This window comes from Gigantopelta aegis, chromosome 15, assembly GCF_016097555.1.
Source record: "Gigantopelta aegis isolate Gae_Host chromosome 15, Gae_host_genome, whole genome shotgun sequence".
Taxonomy (NCBI): domain Eukaryota; kingdom Metazoa; phylum Mollusca; class Gastropoda; order Neomphalida; family Peltospiridae; genus Gigantopelta; species Gigantopelta aegis.
In genome coordinates, this window is record NC_054713.1 from 32,294,004 (window position 1) to 32,318,338 (window position 24,335).

General features: G+C 42.2%; 1 protein-coding gene across 2 annotated transcripts in view; it reads right to left on the reverse strand.

The window, feature by feature from the left end:
* The window catches only part of LOC121390489 (protein split ends-like), a 108,672-nt gene that overhangs the window by 10,736 nt on the left and 73,601 nt on the right, over positions 1-24,335 (reverse strand). The window contains exons 8-15 of one of the 2 annotated variants that reach the window (XM_041522320.1): positions 22,627-22,775; positions 21,311-21,436; positions 20,311-20,538; positions 19,759-19,904; positions 18,886-19,011; positions 6,866-17,070; positions 1,465-3,389; positions 622-739 (exon numbers count right to left, since the gene is read on the reverse strand). In XM_041522320.1, coding sequence (XP_041378254.1) covers positions 622-739; positions 1,465-3,389; positions 6,866-17,070; positions 18,886-19,011; positions 19,759-19,904; positions 20,311-20,538; positions 21,311-21,436; positions 22,627-22,775 — 13,023 coding nt within the window. Of the gene's footprint in view, positions 1-621; positions 740-1,464; positions 3,390-6,865; positions 17,071-18,885; positions 19,012-19,758; positions 19,905-20,310; positions 20,539-21,310; positions 21,440-22,626; positions 22,776-24,335 lie in introns of both variants that reach the window. The other variant, XM_041522319.1, reaches the window with a different exon arrangement.

Consider the following 24,335-nt stretch of genomic DNA (forward strand, 5'->3'; position numbering starts at 1 on the left):
CGATTTCGAACAGAATTCGTTGCTTGGTACCGTTGCCACAGTCGGCCAATGACACTCTGACTGACACCAAGTCTCAGAGCAACATTTCTTTGCGTATTGCCATCCTGAAGACAAGCAATAGCCCTTCCTCGATCTTCGATAGTCAGTTGAAGTTGTACCATTGTCGAATTTGGAGTGTGCACCGTACACAAACGCAAGCTCCAATTATACGGAAATTCAGCATTGGGAACATGGAATACACATGCAAAGGGTGCAAATGAAGCGCTTGGTGAAAAAGCAAGTTATGGGCACTTAGCAGACCTTTCGCTTTCGCCCTAATTTACGTGCAAATGTAAGCATGTTTTCGCCATTAGAACTAGTCGACAGTGTCAATGACAGTGGATTTTAATTCATTTATGGGTTGCTTAGACCCACTTTCGTCAAAATGGAACAATACCATGCGTGACATTATGGTCTAGCTAATATAATTGACATTCAAAAAATAATGTCGAAAATATCGTCTGACCCTTAAATTCTTTTGAGTAGTATATATTCAACAATTATTGTTTTTCATACAACAAAAATTACATTAAAAATGGAATTTGAGCAATTTGTGTGGTGTCCCTTTGCTGTAAGACTTACCTTTCCCAGCGTGTTGTCGTAGCTGTTGTAAGGGTGATTCTGACATCTGCATTCTGTTGTTGGTGACCGCAGAGCTGTGATCCACCTTGCGCATTGGGTTAGGCAGTCGTTCAATTATCTAGAAAAACAACATTCTACTTTACAATACTGCTAACTAAATTACTGGGGGTTTTCAAAATTGTAACTGTAGAAATTGACATAAGTCATATTACTGTACTACTGAATAAAGATGATTACAATATTTATTGTACAGTTTATAGAATAGAAACTAAACAACCAAATTCAGTAACGGAAGTTAATACTCATTGCAAAATCTATTTGTTTTTGTGGGGTTTTTTGGGGGGGGTTTTGGGGGGGGTTGGAGGGTTTTCTTTTTAATCTAATGTTATTTCATGTTAAATATAAGGTGTATACTGGTAACACCAATCTGTGGTATTTATGTGATACATAGGGTGTTTTTTTTTAAATCATGATCCTTTTAAGCCTAAAATGCTACCCATTACCTTACTTTTTTTAAAATATATATAACACCACTCTTGGCTATCGAGTATTAAACAAAGATATGCAATGACCATCAATACAAAATTATCAATAAAACACAATGTAAACAGTTTCCATTGCCAAATTAGCTAATCGCTCTTTTTGATACCATATCGCTACAACATTTAGTTGTTGGCTAATAAAATGTCTTTAAATTACCCACTTTTGAATATTCAAATAAATAATCCATATATTTGAAAATTGGTTAAACCGAAATTATTTGCAGTGTGAGTCCCGACAGGTATAAAAAAGTTAATTTCATACTACAAACTGCACCACGAAAATGTACAAGACAGCACATACCTGACCAACAGGACTGGCACTTTTGGGTGACAGCGACCTCGGATGACCAGCCACGACTCCGGCATAGAGGGTGTTTGCCGACGTGGCCGGTGGGGTCTTCACGCACATGGCCTGGTCCGGGGAGGGTCCGTGTCTCCGCTGGTGTGCCGACACCCCTCCTCCCTGCATGGTGCCCGTCAGCCCCGTGGGAGAGGGATGGGCCCCAGGGTGTCTGCCCTCAGCCTGCTGCTGACTGTGTGCCAACTTCTGCAGCTCCTGCCTCGAGTCCTTGGGCGGGTTGTGGTGGGCGTCCCTCCTCTGCTGATCTATCTGGACAAGCTCTGCGTGTCTGAGGTGAGCAGCGGTGGCCGCGGCAGCAGCATCACCTGCGGGAGGTTGTTCCCCAGACTTCAAGTGTCTCATCTGCTGCTCCATGCGGAGCTGCTCCTCGCGCCTCTGCGCCTCCATGTGCGGGAGCTGTTCTGCCGTCCTCATGCGGTGGATCATCTCTGCTCGGTGCATCTGTTCCCCTTGCTGTCGAAGCTGTTCCAGCTGTCTCAGGTGATCGGTGCTCGGGGGTCTCATCTCGGTCGAGCGACGGCGCTGACTGTTCGTCTGGTGCCTGGCTGCCTCTGCTGGGCTGGGGTGTGGCAGCGGCTGACCAGGTCCTGGCGCTCGGATCTGCTCTCCTTGAGATGGATGAAGCATCAACTCTGGACCAGGGTGTCGCATGTGCACTGCCCCGGGTGGACACACCAGTTCTCCCGTTATGGGGTGTCTCATAAGTTTACCAGGGTACGACGGGTGCACCGGCTGCTGTCCATGTGGCGACTGCTGACCGTGAGGCGACGACAGATGCCCGTGTGGTGACGTCTGACCTTGAGGTGACATCTGGCTTTGTCTGGAGTGAGGTGGACCAGAAGGGTGTTCACAGTCAGGACCCTGGTGTCGTGACGCGTCAACTGACTTGCCGTGAGCATGAGAGTCCTTATTTCCTCGAGATGCCTCACCAGGAACAGGATGGTGCTGTGCCTCATCCTGAGGAAACATGAAAGCTTGTGGACCTGGCATTCCGGGTCTCACATACCCAGGTGGAACGTGAACAAACATTGGAGTGTCCCCCATTGCTGGGTACGCTTTCTCAGGGTGTTTGTCGTCTGTCAAGTTGGCACTGGCAGACTTTGGTGTCAACCCATGCGAATCTTTGACACCAGATGACAGGAGCTGTTGCATCTGAGGATGACTGTGAGGAGCACTAGATGGTCCATGAGGAATATCCGGACTACTAACAGGAACATGCTGCACAGGAAGCTGAACACTCTGGGGCCGCTGAGGCTGGACTCCAGAATTTGGGCTCATCTGTGCAGGAGGTGGCGTCATTATCGGCTGTGGCAGAGATCGTGGTTTGCCTGACATTGATGCTGGTGCCGACAGTGGTTTGCCCATCATCAGGTTTGGGTTGTGAGACACCATGCTGGTGGGTATGGAACCTGGAGCAGACACAGAACCAGGCAGCATGTTGTGGAACATTCCTTCAGAAACTGGAATCGGCAGAGATATCTTTAGAGGATTGTCCTGACTTCTGGACACAACTGGGTTGGATGTGGATGTGGCTGCGGCTGTGGACACCAGGGCAAGTGGTTCCTGTCCTGGCAGCTCCTGCTGTGAGTGTGCCGACTGCTGCTGAGCATGTTGCTGCTGCTGCTGTTGTTGTAGCTGTTGATGAAACTGTTGCTGCTGCTGCACTGATGCTGGTTTGAGGTCTTTCCTGCTATGTATTGCCATATCCATGCCAGGAAATGCAGCTCCCATTGGGACTCCACCATGTGTTGCAGCCATGCGCATCAAGTCCGAATTTATTATGGTATCCTTTTTCATCTCCTCTTTGTTTCGAAGATTCCGCCATATGTCAGGTTTCTTTGGGATGCCGTTTTTGTCCAATACACCTTTAATAAGAAAACAGATATTTTTGAAAAAACTATTTCACAAAGTTTTTTTTTTAATTAAAAACTGCAATCCTACAATCTTACATCAGTGCTTGCTTAGGTACAACCCTTTTGGAAATAAAGTTATAATAAAACTGTGAAGTACATCGATAAAATATATCCTTTTTGTTTCAAATCAAATTAATGCTATGAACCATTACTAACAGCAGTAAAACAAGAATTTGCAAAACTGTACAATTTAAGCAAAATGTTGTGTAAGTTAATGGTAAAAAAGAACCTGTAACAGCCAAAAATATTTAACATTGAGCAACAACTAGGGTCTGTGGCTTCATGTTCTAAAACCAGGGCACAATATTTCACGCGAACCGCCGTTCTGTTCACGTGTCGGTTACGCAAAATTAAATTTACGCGAACCGCAAATCGGTTACGTTGTGACCTGTAGACTTTCAGAAATTAAAACTTGCGGGCTAGGGTCTGTGGCTTCATGTTCTAAAACTATACTAAAAATTGCACCTTTAGTCAAATCTGTGGTGACCATTTAAATAGCTAACAAAATATGCCCTGCATATGTCCCTTCTTAATCTACATTTATAGTGTTCATATAATCTTTACAAACAATGGGCCCAATTCCGTATCGACAGGGCTTCTAGATTATGGTAGCCCCACTCCCATGGCTAGTGATATTCAATGTTGGGCTAGTAAATAACTACTATTGTCATGCAAGACAGGGCTTCTAGATTATGGTAGCCCCACTCCCATGGCTAGTGATATTCAATGTTGGGCTAGTAAATAACTATTATTGCCATGCCTGACGGCTAGGTGAATTTTTGTTGTCAAATGTTACAGTTAAGTCTACTTTGTAAATATGAATATCCTGGCCCCACTCCAACCCCCCAATGTTAGTGTTTTAAGCTCTATCTCCCTCTTTAGGTCACATATCTGATTATTACTATTATTTAGTAAAATTGTATTAACTTAAAGTAAAGTAGGGCTAGTGAATGTTTAATCGTGGTTAGTAAAAAAAATTAATCACTGATCGCATGGCTAGTGGATTTTATACAAATTCTACAAGCTCTGGTATACAATCCATATGTAACCATGACGCACACCCAGGTTCTCATGTGATGGAAGTAACATCTGCCAAGAATATGTTACTTACATAATACTTTGTTCAAACACACTCAGATGCATTCGTAATCGTCAATTTCAATAGCAATTTTACTTTGAAAGTTTGGCAGTATTATAGTATGGACATGCAAGGTTATGTCATTTGATTACAACATCATTCGAACTGAAAAACAGTTTTGTTAATTTTGCCATTTTGATCAACACGTCATACCAAAAAAAAGGCCATTGTTTATCATAGCTACCAAAACACAACGAACAATGAGATTTGCCCAACTGATTTTGACTGAATTCAATGAAAATTTAAATCAAAGAAGTTCGATGTCGGAAAACCTATTTGTGCCAAGGGTACTCATGGAGTAACATCATACAACAGGACTTTTGGCTTGCAAAGATGGGTTCATACAGGTGCTTCGGAAAAACTGACAAAATCACCAGCATAACATATTCAAGCTCACATCTCTGCACAAAACAAAGTTAAACAGATGTTTTAACAAAGTTATGATATGCACGTATAAGGACAGCCACTTTAGTAAGACTGGTTTGACAAATGTGAATTTCTGCGTACGTTTGTGCTTTTATCTTATGTCTGAACACAAGTATGTAGGTTATGAGGTTATGTACAGGAACATAAGTGAAAAAAGGCTTATATACTCTTCAAAAGAAGAAACGCAAAACCACATTGTCGTAACATTTGGAGAATTGATTTAATTATTGAATGGTGAGTCCGATAATTACCAAATGTTGCAGGATTGTTCACAATTCACTCTAGTCCATTGTGAGTAAGTGATAGGACACACCACCAAGGTCAAGGTCATCTGGAGTCAATTCCGGGTGTGGCCTCCGCGTGTGTTGACAACTGCCTGGCACCGCCTGCCCATTGAAGCAACCAGAGTACGGATGACGTCCCGGGGGATGGTGGCCCACTCGGCCTGCAAGGCTGCTGCCAGCTCGGGCAGGGTCTGGGGCTGTGGTTGTCGCTGTCGGAGGCGTCGGTCCAACTCGTCCCATAGATTCTCAATTGGGTTCAAATCCGGTGATATCGATGGCCAAGGAAGGACATTAATGTTGTTGTTCTGTAGGAAAGCCGTTGTGAGACGTGCTGTGTGAGGCCTGGCGTTGTCATGTTGGAACACTGCGTTGGTGTTGGCCATAACTGGAACGATGTGTGGCCGGAGGATCTGGTCAATGTAGCCCTGTGCATTCAACGTGGACCAGGTCACTGCCAGTGTGTGAGATGGCTGCCCACACCATGACACTACCCCCGCCGAATTAACGCAGTTGCCGCATAACGTTCACCACGACGCCTATACACGCGACATCTTCCATCATGACGTCGGAGCAGAAATCGGGACTCGTCACAACCACACCTGTCTCCATCGCAGTTGAGGCCATTGTCGATGAATCTGGCACCACTGCAGTCGGAGTCGACGGTGTTGTGGTGTTAAGATGACACCTCGAACTGGACGTCTGGCACGAATTCCTACCTCACGTAGGCGGTTCCGTACGGTCTGGTCGGATATCCTGCGCAAACCTGGTATTGCTGCGGCTGTGGAGGTGGCAGTAGTCAATCGTTCCCGAAGGTGGCGTATCCGGATGTAGCGGTCCTGCCCGGGGGTAGTGACCCGTGGTCGACCGGATCTAGGGAGGTCACGTGTTGATCCATGTTGCTGGTAACGGTCCCCACAGTCTGGAGATGGTGCTTGGGGACACATGGAATGCCCTGGCAACGGCCGTTCTGGATTCGCCTGCGTATAGTCGGCCGATGGCATTGTTTCTCTGCGGTTCACTGAGACGTGGCATGTCCTGGATTGTCAACTGTCGGCCAGATACAGAGGCCAGGCAAGCGAACACCCTGCACTTTTGTACTGTCGGTGTTCATGTTGCACGTGCAGACAACGCACGTGCAGTGGTGACATGGTTTGCACGTGGCTGCGTTTTTGCGAATATTCACATTTTGGAACTTTATTGTACAGTAGCTGCGTTTTATCGAATGTAACCGTGGGAATGTGTTTGGGACATGCAATGACCTTATATTCACAAAGCATGAACCGGTAGGAAACATAAAATCGGAGTTATAACCCATTTGTACCCTTTTGCGTTTCTTTTTTTGAAGAGTATATTTAATTCAAAAAGGGCAACTGTTATATTTGACCATTTGTGGATGTTAATGTTGCTTTTACTATCCAAAATATCCATTTTACCATCTCTGCTTCGCATCACCTGTAAACTCAAACTGTGACAGTAATATTGCAATTAAACATCTTCAAATGGTCAAATATGACAGTCATCCCCTAATTATAGATGGACATAAAACACAAGTCAAGCAAGAATTAAAACACAGTGCTTACCTTCAGCAGTTGACGAAGGTATTGACACCAGTGCAGTCGGAGCCTCATGCTTTGGTTCAACTACTGGACTCTCTGGCATGCTGAAATTGCCCTTTGACACAGCGTCGATGATTCGATCAATGTTGCTCATCGACGCAGCTTCCTGCTCTGCAGCATGCTTAGCTTTGATCGACTCCATGATGTGAGCAATAGTCTGGGCCTGGGTCTGCTGTGGTGTCGATGCTGGAGGAACATAGTGCGATGCTGTTGCTGCTGTTGCCTGTGACAATGTCGGAGTTGAGACTGTAGGCGGCAGGTAGCCGACTGAAGCGGGTGCTGATGATACAATAACTGGAGAAGAGGTAACCGGTGGCAAGGACGCAAATGAAATTGGAATTGTTCCATCTGTCGTAGCCAGTGATGAAGAGGGCATGAACATTGATGCAGAGGACGTGTGAGATGTGAAGCTTAAATGAGAGCTAGCAGTTGATGCCGGAACTGGAGGCGACACAAAAGATGCTGCCGATGATGTCGGTGGAAAATGAGCAGACGTGACATTAACTGAAGCCAATGTGGCAGGCTGCTCAACAGTGTCCATGTTGTCTGTGGATTTCTTCTTTCCTCCTCGCGCTCTCAGTCTAAGTGTTGGTTCAGGTTTCTGCTCTTGTTCGCTGAGCTCAAACTTATAGATGTCCTCCTTAGATCCTGAGATTGGAGCAGATTCAGCAGGATGAGATCCTGATCCAGATCCGGATTTCCAGTCATCAAACGTTAATGGAATATTCTGTGAATCATCCTCAGTTTCATCCTTCAAGCCCTTCTTAATAGCTGAATCATCCTTCTTCTTAGCTCTACCCATCTCCAATTTCTCAAGTTTGACCACTGGCAAGCCCAGATCTGATGGCTTGGGAGAGCCTCTGCCTCTAGGAGAGGTAATGTTCTTTGGTGACTGCGCACCTCTCTGAGCTCTAGGTGAAGCTGCAGCTCGGATTGGTCTGGGAGAGGAAGATGCAGGTATTCCGGAATCCATCATTTTGTAATTGGTTGGCTTCCTCTGCCTCGTGGAACGTTGTGTCTTGTACGAGGAATCTTGCGGCGATGCATCAGATGCAATTACCAGATGACCTTCACCTTCAGACTTGGCATCCTGGTCAAGCTGACCATCTTCATCGTCCAAGGTAGAATCCAGCTCGTTACCCTGACAAATCTTCAGGCCAAAACTTTCATCTGAAGAGAAAGACAATGATCTGTTGCTGTGTTCCTCATGCATGTTCTTGTTAACATCGGTGTCAATGGTTCCATCCAGATTACTGTCTTTACCAGTAGCTGTAGCGCGTGTTTGACGTCGCCCCCTTGATGAACCACGTGCTCGTGAATTGCCTCGACTTTTGGACTTGTCACCTCTTGGCGACCTAGAATTCCGAAGGTCATCAGGGATGGTAAGATCTTGACCTGAAGGAAGTTCGTCACCTTCGGTTTTCTCAAAGTCCCATTTTGGAGACGTAAAACCACTGCCAGTTTCTGGCTGCATCTGAAGTTTTTCAGATTCTGTTCCTTCCTGCAGATTTTCAGCAGCAGTAGAAGCTTCCTGTGAAGCATCAGCTTTATTTCCTTTAGATTTGGGTGTTTTAGCCTTTCTGCGTTGTCCTCGCCTTGGAGTTGCCGGAAGTTTGGAATCAGAGTCATCAGTTTTATTGTCCTGTTCAGCTGATTCAACATTTTGGTCTTGATTCACAGAATCAGATATAAATTTACTTTGTTCCAGCTCTTCAGAAATGGACTCTGAAGGTTGTTCTAAAGGTACCTGTTGCTGTGGCGATTCCATCACAAATTCACTAGAACCTGAGGTTTGAGGCTGGAATTCTGGTGTCATATTGTCTTTGTCGGCAGGCTGTGCGTCTTGCTGTACACTAGGCTCAGTGGCTTCTGGCATAGAAATAACGTAAGGATCTGAAGAGTCAAACAGGATCGATTCGACTGCTCTGGCAGCCTCATCTGATGCTTCTTGCACTGCCAACTCATCATTGTCTAAATCACATGACATTGGATCGAGGGTATTCCCTTCAGAATTTTCAGCTGTTACTACATCTGTTGAGTCTGTGACGTTCTCTACTGGAGGAACGGTCTGGGAAGTATCAACAGTCAGTTCAGCCTCTTGTTCTTTCCTTTCAGGTGAACTAGTACTTGGAACAGGAGGAAGTGCAGCTGTGTTTGGCACTCCAAGATGGCCAGTTAAATCTTCACCCAGTGTGTTCTCCTCATCTTCCTTCTCCTCTGGCAATGGAACGATCAGGTTACTTGGATCCATGTCTTCCAAAGATCGAGGAGAGTCATCTTTTGTCTCCATAAAAGGTGGCTTAACAAGCCGGGACCAATCCAAGAGTTTGGGTTGTTCTTTCGGTTGTTTGTCTTCTGAGGATTTCACAACTTCTTGTGGTCCAAAGGCTGCTTTTGCCAGAGCTTGGAGCGAGTACTTCTTTCCCTCACTTTCCTGTCGCATGAGCAGTGGTCCTGAATCACTAGATTTAGATTCCTTTCCTGGGTCACTTTCCTTATGCAGCCTCCTCGTGTGACTGTAGGCTTCAGTGGTTGTCTCAGAATCATCAAATTCATACAAGTCGTTAGATCGTTTGTTCAAATCGGAGCTAAACAGTTTATTGACATTATCACTCTTTTTCAAAGCAGCGGATGGTGATGCTGTTTTCTTCTTAGGTTTTTTTATCTTCTCTTTCTTTTCTTTCTTTTCCTTAACCACGTTCTTCTTAACCTTTTTGTTGGCCTTAGCTTCATTTTTGGCAGCCTTGTTGACATCTTTCTTCAGCTGATTTTTCGTCTTAGTTTTCATACCAATCACCTCTTTCTGCGATTCACTTTTTCTACTGACCACTTCAGCTGTTGATTCGGGTTCCTTTGCATCGAAGTCTATGAGCAGATTTTTCTCTTCAAAGTCAAAGTGAATTTCATCTCCACACACTTCAATATCATTATCACCAGTAATGAAGTCACTATCTCCAACAATGAACTCACTCTCACCAGAACATATTTTCAACTCATTGCCAATGTGGCAGATGTCACTCTTATCAAGGGATTGACCACTGAGCTGTCTAGATTTTTCTCCAATAACAATTTCCGACATCAAGTCTTTATTTTTAGTATCCACGTTTTTGTCCACTATACTGATACTAGAATCTACAAAACGACTGAGGATGTCACTGGTGCCAAATTCACTATATGTTCTTGGAGGACTTTTTGTTTTGTTAAACGAACCTGTAAGCCTATCAAATAGGCCTCTCTCGGCCTTATCACACGATGGACTCATAATAGCATTTTTATTCTCGGAATTAGAATCCACATCCATAGAATGATGTTTAGTTTTTGTGGCATTACCGTCTTTCTCCTTCTGGTCAGCCCCTGGTGTTCTGCTGCCAACGTCGGAAGATTCGGTTGTTTTTGTACCTTCCTCCTTTTCTAAAACTGGAGCAGTTTCGTCCTGCGTTCTCTTACCAGATTCTTCCTTTTTCTCTTTCAACTTTCCTTCCTTTTTCTTCTTTTTCTTTGTCTTTTTGGTCTTTGTGATGTTGTCTTCTGTGTCAGAATGGTCTTCTTTTCTTGGCTGTTTAACAAGAGAAGACTTCTCAGATTCACTTTTCTGAACATTCAGACTAGGAAGTTTGCTAAATGCTTCGAAATCCCCGAATATGTTTCTTTCATGGTCTCTTACTGGACTGACTAGTACAGGTGAAGACAAAGCACATTCATTTGACCAATCCTGTTCCTCTTTAACTGGTGTAGTACATACATCTTTGTTTTTATCTGCACTTGTAATCTCTTCCATTTCTTTAACACTTTTCTTTGTCTTAGACTTTTTAGACTTCTTTTCCTTCAAATCAGCTTTAATCAACTTTGGTGGCAATTCTTCAGATTTCTCCTGCGTTTTCTCATCCATGCTAACATCATTAACATCCTTCAAGTCGGAGCTTTCCACTTTCACTTTCAAATCTGGCGTCTTCACATGAGGCTTAGGAACTTTTACTTTAGAATCTTTGGACTTACTGTGCTTTTCCTTCAAATCTGCTTTGCTCGATTTGACCTTCCCTTCTTCAGACTTGGATGATTTCTTAGACTTTGAGTCGTCTTTTTCCTTCTTTGCTTTTATTTTAGCATCTTCTTTGGAATCATCTTCAAGTTCAACCTTTTCTTCACTCTTCTGTGATGTTTTCTGGTCTTTGTGATCCTTTGTCTTCTTCTTTGCATCTTTTGTTTCATGCCTCTCTTTCTTAACTTCAGCAACAGCCGTACTGATAGGGTGATCATCCTGCAAGCTCTTACTCTCCATGTGACTTTTCTCATCATCCTTCTTCCTTGAAGGTTTAGCACTAGATGTCTTCTCGCTCTTATCTTTGTTCTTCTTTTTCTTTTCTTTCTTCTCCAACGGTTTCTTTTCTGCTTCGTCCATTGTGTCTGGTTCTGTCATGGTTACATCATGGCTGAGAGATGTATAATCTTCCATCTTTGTAGAAGACTTGCTTTCCTCAACATTATCTTCAAGCTCTGAATCAGTCCATTCATGTACAGGATTTGCCTTTTTAGTTGGAGTTTTCTTCGCTTTCTTCGGGAAAGAAGGTTCATCAGAAGGCAATTCTACATCCATGTCTTCCTGGGAGTCCGTAACTGATCCTAAAATCTGCCTGGTTCTCTTCAACATGTTTTGTTTCTTCTTCCGTCTAATTCTTACATACTCTTCCAATTCATCAGATGATGAACTCTCAATGATGTTGCTTTTCTTCTTGACCTTTTCTTTATTCTTTTCGGCATGCCCCTTCCGGCTGCTGTTATCTGAATCGGATCCATCCGAATCAAACAAACTAGTGTCCGAATCTTCATGACCACTGAACCGGCCTTTCTTTGAACGTGTCTGATGCAGTCTGCTGAACGATTTCCTCACATCTTCAATATCTTTTTCTTTCTCTTTCTCTGTTGAACGCTGTTTAACCTTGTCATACATGGACGTAAATGACAACTGCTGCAGTGCATCAATACCCAATTCAGCAATAAGACGTTTCTGGGCCTTCTGATCTTTTTCCCATGCAGTCAGCTTCCTATCTGGTTTCTTCTTTTCATCCTTTTTAACGGTTTTCTCTTTCCCCGATTTTTCCTTTTCCTTCGATTTTGATGTTTTTTCTTTACGAGTGTTTTCATTCTTGGACTTGCTACTGCTGGTACTATTTTTACCATGTTTTTGAGACCTGTCACCGTCTTTCTGAGATTTATCATTATCCTTTTGGGATTTTTCACTTTCTTTCTGGGATTTCTCATTGTCCTTTTGAGATTTTTCACTTTCTTTCTGGGATTTTTCACTTTCCTTTAGAGATTTGTCACTTTCCTTTTGGGATTTCTCACTTTCCTTTTGGGATTTCTCACTTTCCTTCTGGGATTTTTCACTTTCTTTGGACTTTTTCTTTGAATCTTTATCTTTGCACTCTTTATCCTTTGATGATTTTTCTTTATCTTTTGAAGACTTATCCTTTTCTTTGTGTGATTTGTCTTTATCTTTATCCTTATCTTTGTCTTTCTCTTTGTCTTTATCCTTATCTTTATCCTTATCTTTGTCTTTATCCTTATCTTTATCCTTATCTTTATCCTTATCTTTGTCTTTATCCTTATCTTTGTCTTTCTCCTTTTCCTTTTCCTTCTCTTTCTCTTTCTCCTTCTCCTTCTCTTTTTCCTTTTCCCTATCTCGGTCTTTTTCCTTCTCTTTGGAATAAGAAACATCCTTCAAAGAAGATGAAGATGTCTTCTTATGCTCTTTGCTGGACTTTTCCTGAATCTTTGAGCTCTGTGATTTTTCAGTCTTCATCTCTGCTGTTGGCAAAGATGACTTCGGTTTTTCAGACTTTGTTTCTTTTGACTTGGATGAAGATGTCGATGATGTGGATTCCTTTCTCTTGTCACTTTTCTTTTCATCCACTTTCTTCTCAACTTTTTTCTCATGTTCTTCCTTCTTGTCCTCCGTTTTCTTCTCGGACTTCTTGTCATCCGATTTCTTTTCCTCAGATTTTTTGTCTTTCTTCTTATCATCGTGTTTCTCCTTCGGTTTCACTTTATCTGTGCTAGAGCTGTGATCCTTTTCTTTCTTGGAATCGCCTTCTTTGTGTTTTGTCTTCATTTTTTCTGTGTGGCTACTTTTACTGCCAGAGTCATGCCTCACTTTTTCAGTTGATTTGTGGGAACTGTGGTCAGATTTCTTTTCCGAATGATCTTGACTGTGAGATTTGGACAACTTTTTTTCAGGAGACGTCGACTTTGAATGCGTGTGCTTATGAGACGACGACGCATCATGCTCCTTCTTGCTGGACGTTTCAGATTTACTTTTCTCCTTATGAGAAGAAGAGCTGTGATGGCCATGTGAATCATGACTTTTATGGAATGTTTCTTTTTTCTTCTCTGTATGAGGAACTGGGTCAGGAGTCTTTTCAAAGAAGTCAAAAGACCTGTTTTGATTAACAGTTTTTGTTTTTGCACTCTTTTCATCACTAGACTTTGATCTATGATAAGAAGGTGTTGTCTTAGAAACACTTGATGAACTTGGTGTAGTGGACGGAATGGAGCTAACAGGAGGAGCACATGTATCTGTTTTCATCTTTTCTGGAATCGTTTCAGCTGCTTTGGGTGGGAGGGGTAAAACCTTTTCTGGACAAGGTTTTGTTGTGTCTGTAACAGATATTTTTTCATTTGTCTCTGGTTTTACCTCCCCTACAATATGAGATGCTGACGGTATCCGACTCTGTGGTTCAAGTTCTGAATTAACCACTGGTGGAGCAACAGAAGATATCGGTTCTGGTTTACACTGTTGTGTAGCCATGGGTAATGATGGCACACTTGACTCTGAATTAGGAATAACACTTCCTACAGATGTGATCACAGTATCTGCAAGTCCTTTTGGCTGCACAGGAGAAACTGATGCATCCTGTTTGTGATCAGCTACAACAGCGGGCGTCTGTGATGTCACTGTTCCTGTAAACCCAGCCTGCGTTGTAACCGGAGAGCAGCCAGATGGTTCTTTTACAGTGGTACCAGTAACAACAGGTGCTGCAGCCGGCACTGCTACACCCGGTGCTTGGATTTCCATTGGCCTGGGTATCGTAGGTACAGTTGCTGAAGTCATGGTAGGAGATCGTAGTACTGGAAGATTTGTTGCTGGAGGAAGACCCACACCTGCGAACAATGCCTCCTGATGTTGGGCAGTCTGACTCTGGTTTACATCAGAGAGACTTTCTGATGCCATCTCGTGCATGTCTCGACTAGAGGATGATTCTGCAGAAGATGCTGCAGGTGGAACGTTTACTTCCTTGTTGGCTTCCGACGTGCTAAGAGGTGGTCTTGGTGGAGATGTTACTGCTGGTAAAGAAGCAACTTCTTGTTTCTTCTCTGTATCATCTGGCGTTTGAGGCTCCTGCTTTGCTATCTGAGCTGGCTGTGGAATCTGTACTGGTTGTGTTGGCTGGGCTGGCTGCGGAAGCTGTGGTGTCTTGGCTCCCAAAGTTGGATGACTAACAGCTACCGGCGACACTATATGTGACTGAGAGGTAATCGACTCCAAGCTACCTACAACAGCCTGGGTTCCCAGAGGACCAATATGTGTTGTTACCGGCATCGCCTTGGCTTCAGCCTTTGTTCGAATTTTCACTAGTGTCGAAATTGCTGCTGGCACAGTAGATTCTCTAGTGTCATTATTGTCAGCAGTTATTTGCTGCAGTCGTTTAGAATCTTGATCAAGAATGCTTCTACTTCTCCTGTTCAGCAACTGCTTCACTATGTCAGAGGGTTCATTGGACTTTTCCATAGCGGATGACGCATCCGTACCCTCTGTAGCTGTAGTGGATTCAGAACTCAGGGCATCCTGCCGCTTCTTAATCTTGTACTTGGAATAGAGGCTGGTTGTGCTGAGTGGTTGACTGGAGGGACTAGGAACCGATGTGTTGGCCAAGAGCTGCAACTCCAAAGGCTTGTTCAGGGCAGCTTTGCTCATCTGTTCATCCAGCCTTCGAATCCTCTCCTCCAGACTGAGCTCACCAGGAGTCTTCGGGTCCTCGTCGGAGCTGTCGGAGAATTCATCATCAACGGCTGCCAGAGGAGACGGACTGTGCGGTCTGAGAGAGGACAATACTGATGTGGAATCGACCAAGCCTTCAATGTGTTCACCAGAGGCATCAGATTTCTCGTCCTCCGGCTTGACAGCAGGCTCGGACAGGTCAAACGGAACAGGTCTAGTCCACTTCTGCGTTACGGTGTTGGCGTCCTTCGGACTGATCTCCTGAACGTCATCACTAGGTTCGGGTAAACCCGAGTCGTCCATCCGTGGACTCGACGGACACCCGGGCGTGTTCTGTATCACAAAAGTCAATTTCTCGTCCTTTGGCGAAGTTGTTGAACTATCTGCTGGCACAATGTTTGGTGTAACATTTCTGCCCAGCACAGAGGACAAAATGTGTTCCCTGTAATTGGAATATTTCTTTTTCCGTGGATCTTCTAACACTTCATCACACTCATCTTTAATAATGACAGGTAAACACTTTTTCTCCAAATGTTCTAATGGTTCTAATGGAGTATGAGAATCGTACCTGGGTGATTTAGATAATGGAAAATGAAATGATGAATCGTGAACTTTTATAGTCTTGGTCAACAAGTCATAGGAGTCTCTTTTCTTAAGACCCCGCACCTCACTCTCATCGTCACTGCTAAATCCTTTCTCTTTTTTCCTGTACGAACGACCTTTGAGGCTGTCACTGTCCTTACTTTCACACTTTCTCCTTTTGATCTGACGGAAATCAGCAGAAATTTCTTTTGGTGAATTGGCAATGGTCTCCTCACCCTCGCTATCATCGTTTTTTAACACAACTGGGACCACAGCGGAAGAAACCACTACTTTCTTCCGTCGTTTCTCAACCCCGATGTCCTTCCCCACTTTAGTTATCTCAAGAATCCTCATTTTCTCCATCTGTTTGCGATAACTCTGTGTGCTATCGATAACCGCTTCCAGCTTACTCTTTTTGGATTCTAACCTGCCGCTTTTTAAACTTTTGAAAATGCGACTGTCCAAGCTTTCGCGTTTTTTCGACACTATCCGTACATCGTTTTTCTGGTTATCACTATCACTCATCGTACCACCATCCTCGAGCTGCTGCAGCTTTTTCAACAACAACTGCTTCTGCTCGTCAAGCTCCAACAAGTCTGATTCACCTAGCGAGCCATTATCCGACTCGGGATGGCTGTTTGTCGAACAAGGACTTCCCGTCACATGTCCCTCACCGAACGCCTTATGCATGATCTTGTCGTATCGAGAATGCTTCAGAAGTAATTCCTTTTCATTCTTATCCAATCGAAACTTATCCGGATGGAGAGCTTTCGACACAAGTTTGGACCTTTCCACAGACACAGTAGATTTTATTAGCACACCACTGATATCCTGTCGGTCCACTTTTTTTGAAATCTTATGATCCAGTTTCACACCATCTTTAGTCAATGCATCCTCGTAGGAACGTTTTCTCGAGGTCACCTTTTCGGGCACCTTTACGATTTCAGACTGAGGTTTAGCACTTCCTATCGTCATGGAAACAACACTCCATGGCTGCGACTTCACCAATGTCTCGTCAGACAAGTGGTGCCGGTGAAGCACGTCGTTTTTATCACGTGATTTCCTGGAATAATCTGTATCCCCACTGCCGGAGAAGTACGAGCCTCTGTACATGGGCGGCTCTTCTTCTGTCGGCGTGGGCGGCGTGTACGACCCGTGCAATGCAACATCATCGTCTTTGCGCCGGCTGGGGCTCCGCCCAGTGCTATGAAACGAGACAGGTGATTGGCTGCGACTGATGTCGCTGTGATGGTCGAAGTCCCGGCTGCCACGAAGGCGATCCGGATCGGCGTAATGTTCCCGGTAGCCCTTGTCCTCGGAACGGTTTCGGTAGCGACTGTCCGACACATACGAATTCCTATCACTGCCGGGACTGTCGCTGCGGAAAATGTCCATCTTGCGTTCTTCGTATTCGTCGACCGATACCTCATGAGACAGTCGGGATCTCTCGTCGAAGCTGCATTCATCCCCGAGCCCCCGTTCCCGTCTCTCCCGCTGACTAAAGCCATATTCACGCAGTTCCTGTTCGTATGAATCGTCAGCACTCTTGTAGTAATCCCCGTTAGTCGGTGTCGGGAAACTCTCCGTCGACCTGGAAAAAATAAACATAAAAAGACTTTAAAATTTTTATAATGTACAATTTGTTTGGTTTTTTAATTACAAACTTTCACCAGTTATACAATTCACTCTTCATTCTATTCTTATTGCACGACGTCACTTAAAAACTGAATGTTATCCTTTGATAAACCTCAAAACATGACATCATTACATAAAACTGGTCATGGAAAGTGTGTTAGAAACTGATTTTGGGGTATTTTTAACGAAATACAGTGTAACGCCTCTAAACCGGACACCCTTGGTACCAAGACAAATGTCCGGTTTTAAGAGGGATCTGGTTTAGAGAGTTTAAATTCTGTCCTGGTTTTTAAAGAGACTGTAAAAATGTCCGGTTTTGAGAGATTTCATGGTAGAAGTGTTGTTTGTAATTAAAAAAAATTTTTTTTTACTGTTATACATTGATAAATTCACAAAAAAACTATAAATAAATTCTTATTTAACAACCAAAACTGTAATTAAAATGTAAGAAACAAGAAATCTAATAGTGAAAAAAAGCTGTATGGTTTGATAAATCCACTTGCCCTCGATTCCAGCTAGTGAATTTTTTGTCAAGGCTAGTTGTAATTATCAACTGTAAATTACTATAATACATAGAGCAATAACAAACAAGAAAGCTAATCGTGAAAAAAAAGCTGTAACCTTTCTGCAGGATTCAACAAATTCACTAGTCCTCGGTCCCAGCCAGTGAATTTTAGGTTTGGGCTAGTTGTAATTATCAACTGTAAATTATAAATTATTACTGAAATACATAAAGCACTAGCCAAAGCTTCGGTAAAGGCTAGTGACTTTCTAAAACATTTGTCACACACTTAAGAATTCAAAAGAATTAAATATTCTACCATAAATAACATTTAGAAATTAAAAACTTGCCCCCTTGCTGCTTATCGAAAAAGAGTAGCCCATGAAGTGGCGACAGCGGGTTTTCTCTCTCAATATCTGTGTGATCCTTAACCACGTCTGACCGCCATATAACAGTAAATACAATGTGCTGAGTGCATTGTTAAACAAAACATTTCTTTCTCTCTTAAAAACTTGCCCCCTTGCTGCTAATCGAAAAAGAGTAGCCCATGAAGTGGCGACAGCGGGTTTTCTCTCTCAATATCTGTGTGATCCTTAACCACGTCTGACGCCATATAACAGTAAATACAATGTGCTGAGTGCATCGTTAAACAAAACATTTCTTTCTCTCTTTAAAAACTTGCCAAACAGACTACTGGCACTTAAATAATTTTGTTGAGTATATCTTTTATTTCCAAGCTAACCTGAAGACTACTTATTCTATACTTGTCAAGCTAAAAAAACATTTTTCTTTCTACCTGCCTTTAAGGAAGGAAACATTTGATTAAATGACGCACTCAACACATTTGGTTTACGGTTAAATGGCGTTGGACATATGGTTAAGGACCACACAGATATTGAGAAAGAAAACCCGCTCTCGCCACTTCATGGGCTACTCTTTTCGATTAGCAGCAAGGAATATTTTATATGGACCATCCCACAGACAGGATAATACATACCACAGCCTTTGTTACACCAGTTGTGGAGCATTGGCTAAAACAGCCTTGAATAACAAGATGAAAATTCTATGTAACTTGATCACCAAGACATTGAAAGTAGAAATTTTACTGGGACGGCACAGTGTAAAAAATAATGGTATGGCTTGAGGTTGCCAGACTCTCCTTTTAAATTCACCTGTGAAGGACATTTTCACTGATACAATAAATATAAACCCCGCCCCTGTTGGAAAAAAAGAAAAAGAGAGAAAGAATGTTCCAAAGTCAATGCCGACCTTTGTCTTCTGGTACCAGTAAATTCCTCCGTGAATGGCTCTGTCCCTCTCCAACTTCCTGAGCGACTATTTCTGCCTGCTCGATAATATCCCTTCTTAAATGTGGCTGGGAATTTGGCTGGGAAGCTGAAAACAAGCAGAGATAGGTGTTAAAAAGTGGTCTTCATTTGCAAACTGCTCATGAAAGGAATGCTTAACATTGCTATTTAAGCAAATTTGTCATTAAGGCCAAACGAAATAAATTTCCGGTCTCTGGTCAGTGCGCGTGTCAGTTTCGACCCTCGCATGTCAAGTGTTTTAAGTAACTGTTTTGCCATCATGCATGAACTAGTACGTGCATTCCGATTCCAATTTAAATACATGACCCTTATTTCGTCATAAACCCAAATATACCCAACTTTCCTGTGCAATCCATGCTTTAAAAAACCCACCAAAAATGGGGGAAAAAAGAAAGAAAAAAGCTGCATCAAATCTGGAACTTTGGTCTGACCAGAGGCAGACTTTTTGGAGGGGTTTCTTGCCTAACAAATAGAATTTTTTTTTTTTAAGTTTTTTAAATATTAATAAAAATAAAAATTCCCTTTAACCAAATTTGTTTTAAAGGATATAAGTGTCAATCAAAGGCTTGTAATAAATTAAATTAAATAAATCAACAAATGCAGTTCTCAGGGGTGGGAATTGGTAAACTGTAAAAAAAAGGAAATCTAGAGGGGTCCCAGAAATTCTTGAAATCCTAGATTAAAATCTGTGACATCTGACACATTTTGGAGGAAAGGACGATTAAAATGCGAAGAAACGCAATGTTCCATGAGAGGAAAACAGCTGATCCGAGGAGAATTCCCACCCCTGAGTTCTAAAGAAACGGCTACTTACATGGTTTCCTCTGTGAAGGTCTCTGAAACTTTGCGGTTGATTCTGGCCCCTCCCCTCTCATCCGGCCACTCCCCCGGCCTCAGCTGTCCGGTCTTCTCCATCTTGTCAAAGAATTTGTTCTGACATTCACGGCTTGCAAAATCAATCTGAAAAACAGAATATATTTTTCACTGTCAGATACTCAAATCTCTAATGAGTGTTTAAGAAAAAAAGAAGAGAAAAAACAAAAATGGTTAAGAACTGATCAACATAAAAGTAGGAAGAAGGAAATGTTTTATTTAACGACGCACTCAACACATTTTATTTACGGTTATATGGTGTCAGACATTTTATTTATGGTTATATGGCATCGGACATATGGTTAAGGACCACACAGACATCGAGGGAGGAAACCCACTGTCGCCACTTCATGGGCTACTCTTTTCGATTAGCAGCAAGGGATCTTTTATATGCACCATCCCATAGACAGGATAGCACATACCACAGCCTTTGATGTACCAATCGTGGTGTACTAGCTGGAGCGAGAAATGGTAATGCTAAAAAGCCACGCACCTGAATTTTCTTTCCTCCAATGCTTCTGTTGCGCATCTCGTTGACGGCATACTGTGCGTCATCCAGACTGGTGAAGTAGACGAGAGCCTTACACTTGACGCGGTCGATGACGCCGTGACTCACCTCCCCGTACCGCGTGAACACACGACACAGGAACTTCTCACCAACGTTGTCGCCGATGTTGTACACCCATACACAGTTCGTTGGCATGCTTTTGCCAAATCCCAGCTGGAAAAAGAAAAACATCATTTAAAGACCTGATTTCACCTAAGCATTATAAGCCATGCGGTCATACTGCATGAAACATGTTAAGGGTAGAAAGAAAGTTTGTTTTGTTTGACGACACCACTGGAGCACATTGATTAATTAATCATCAGCTAATGGATGTCAAACATTTGGTAATTCTGACTCATAGACATCAGAAGAAACCTGCTACATTTTTTCTAATGCAGCAAGAGATATTTTTATATGCACTTTCCCACAGACACGAAAGCATATACAACGACCATTGTTCAGTTGTGGTGCACTGGTTGGAATGAGAAAAAAAACCCATCAGTTCACTGAGGTGATTTGATCCTGCAAAGCAAGCACTCAACTGAGCCAAATCCCTCCCCGAATTAAGTACCTTAGTACGAAAATGAACTCACCTTATGACTTTAAAAGATGAACTAATTACCTTAGTACAAAACAAGCTTACCGTACGACTTTAAACAATGAACTAATTATCTTAGCACCAAACAAACTCACCTTACGACTTTAAATAATGAACTATAGTCCTTCCCACAGGGAACGTCTTTTTCCATACTATGGAATTTACTAGAAGTTATTTATTTCTGAGCCAATGGTTTTCTAACTTGTACACAAAAACAGTAATTTTTTGTTATTTTTAAAACACTTTTAATTTTCTTCTCATGTCAAACCAAAATGAAATTATTTACAAAAAACATCTTTATAGGAGGATGGGACCGACTATAATTATCTGCGTACAGCGCAAACTGACCTTAATTTTGTTAGCGCCGATGTGTTCTCCCTCCATGTCGTGGAGTGCCTTCACCACGCTAGTCATGTCGGCATACTGTACAAAGGCATACGCTGAGGTCGCGCCCTGCCGCTTCACATCCACATCCTGCTGGTCAACACAGTAAAACATCTATTATATAACATTCAGTGAAATATCTAAAAATACACCTCTTAACATCCTGCTGGTCAAAACAGTAAACAATCTATCATATAACATTCAGTGAAATGTGTGAAAAACATAGAGCGCAATAACACCACTATCAGTGGAGTTCGGCAGTATACCTTATATACTGTTTGGTACCGGTATTATGTCAATACTGATTTACCGTACCGAGCAAATTTCAAAACACTGAAATTTTGGTGTTAAAATGTTTTTCCCGCCATTTAGTAAAGCACTAACAATATATCTGACGAACACAGAATGGGTTGGGTATAAATCAGACTTGTGTATGGAATTTAATTTTATTTAGATGAAATTAGCGGGTGAGCCTCAACTCGCATTTAAAGCCGAGTATACCGAAAAATACCGCTCGATATTGGTATCGGTATTAGTATTGTGTCAATACTGTATACCGTACTAATACCGAGGTAAACTGCCCAATAAATACCAATAATGAACCTCAAATTTTAATACCGCCCAACTTTATCAGTCAAGAGGTTTAAATTTGCTTAATTCGCAGTCTTCACCATGAACAAAATCAAGGCAAGCTTACGATAAGCTCTTCTTAAATAATGCCAGACGAGAGATCACATGAAGTTTCAAATGAAATTCTTTAAATATTGTATTGAAAGTCAATCGATTTATAGCTCTCCTAAAACTTTCCAGGTGAGTGAGGTGGTTAGCAGGAGAGATCACTCGCCTTTTCTGGAGAAGACTGAACCCGGTTTTGAGGATATGTCAAAAATATATAGACATACACTATACTTATGCCTTTCCTAGACTATGATTCTGCTCTATTTTAATTCCACAATGCTATAAAATATATCTTCAGAGTTTAATGCTTGTTCACAAACCATCCCAGATTATTCCCTCATCCTGTACTGAGCCATATATGCGTTCCTTGGACATATTTCTTTTAGCCTTCTATTTAAATAGAAAGAAAAAATAAGTCATACATATTTCAGCCCTCAACATAGCGATAATATTTTTTTCAATTTGGTAACTAAAACATTTCTATCTATCTATATATAAAAAAACCCAGAAGTAGGCGCCATCTGGCTCCTAGATGAAACAATTATTGTAGAGAGCTGCATATTTCATGTTTTATTTCGACCCCCATATGAGGTTTAACTCACAATAATTTCTCCAAAGTGATTGAATCGCTCTAGAAGATCTTGTACGGACGTATCCTTCTCGAGGTTTCCCACGAACAACGTCCGTGTGGCCTTTGGGTGATACTCATCCATTTCAGCCTCGCTAGATCGCAGGTCGCCATCTTCCACTTCTACAGGACAAAAACAAGCCATTACTATTAAGTACTTGTGCCATGTGCTTATAAATCCCTAAGGTCTAAACTCACAATCTCTAATGATGTCACACACACACACACACACACACACACAATTTGCATGGCATTAAAGTCTGCAGACTAGTTTTGAGTCTAGGTTTGATTTCTACAGGACAAAAACAAATCATTACAATTAAGTTCTGGGCATGTGCTTATAAATCCTTAGGGTCTAAACTGAAATCTTTAATGATGTCACACACACACAATTTATAAGATGTTGCTATCATGTTAAAAGTCTCAAATCTCATTTGGAAATGTTTTTATTTAACGACACACTCAACACATTGTATTTACGGTTATATGGCGTCAGACATATGGTTAAGGACCACACAGATATTGAGAGGAAACCCGCTGTCGCCACTTCATGGGCTACTCTTTTCGATTAGCAGCAAAGGATCTTTTATATGCACCATCCCACAGACAGGGTAACACATACCACAGCCTTTTTGATATACCAGTCATGGTGCACTGGCTGGAACGAGAAATAGCCCAATGGGCCCACCGACAGTGATCGATCCCACATCGACAAGTCTCATTTGGAGTCTAAATTTTAAATGTTTTATGAGCATCAGTCGAGCTATCTAAAGCATTTTTACTAATGAGATGATACATCTCCAAAAGGATAAATTTTCTTGGGAGTTAATTACAATATAACAAAAGGGAGGCAGGAATTGAAAGGAAAATAATGTAAGTTTTTTCGATATCAAGGAATAATCCAAATTCAAATCATTGAACTCAAATATTCTCTCTTTTTTTGCTGGGTGCTCCCATCAATGAGTGGTGCATACAAAGTATATATCACCCCCTTATAAACTTATTTTTCATCCATTTTACCAACAGAACTAGATCAGGTGGGAGTGAAGGAAACTGTACAGGGTGGTGAGTGAGTGAGTGAGTGAGTGAGTGAGTGAGTGAGTGAGTGTGTGTGTGTGTGTGTGTGTGTGTGTGAAATCCCTAAATCTCCCTCAGCACAAGCGCCTGCAGATCTCTCCCAATAATACGTTATCAATGCCTGCAGTTAAGAAAATGTCCACGGCCCAAAACATACCATGCATAATAAAAATTTCAAATTTAGTCCATAGCTGTGGAGAATTACTAACTCCACAGCAATCGCCATGGCATTGATGATTACCGTGGGCAATTGCATGGGTTGGTTATGCAGTCTCTACAGCATCTATTATTCTAAACCTTAAGGGTAATAAATAAAGTTTATTATACGAGCTTGTGTGTCGTACTGATTTTACGAAACAAGTGTCGGGATTATTGTATTACCAGAGCAAGAGCGAGGGTACTACATGAATCCTGACACAAGTTTCGTAAAATCAGTACGACTAATAATTTCTTTACTATCCATATTACTATTGTTGTTTTCTTTATGAATAACAAGACCCAGCTCAAAATGTTTCGGCCACAACTAGAAGGAGACGACAAAATGACATCATATTTCAAATGTACAGTCTGAGCTAGGACTGGAGAAGCAACATCATGTTATGACCT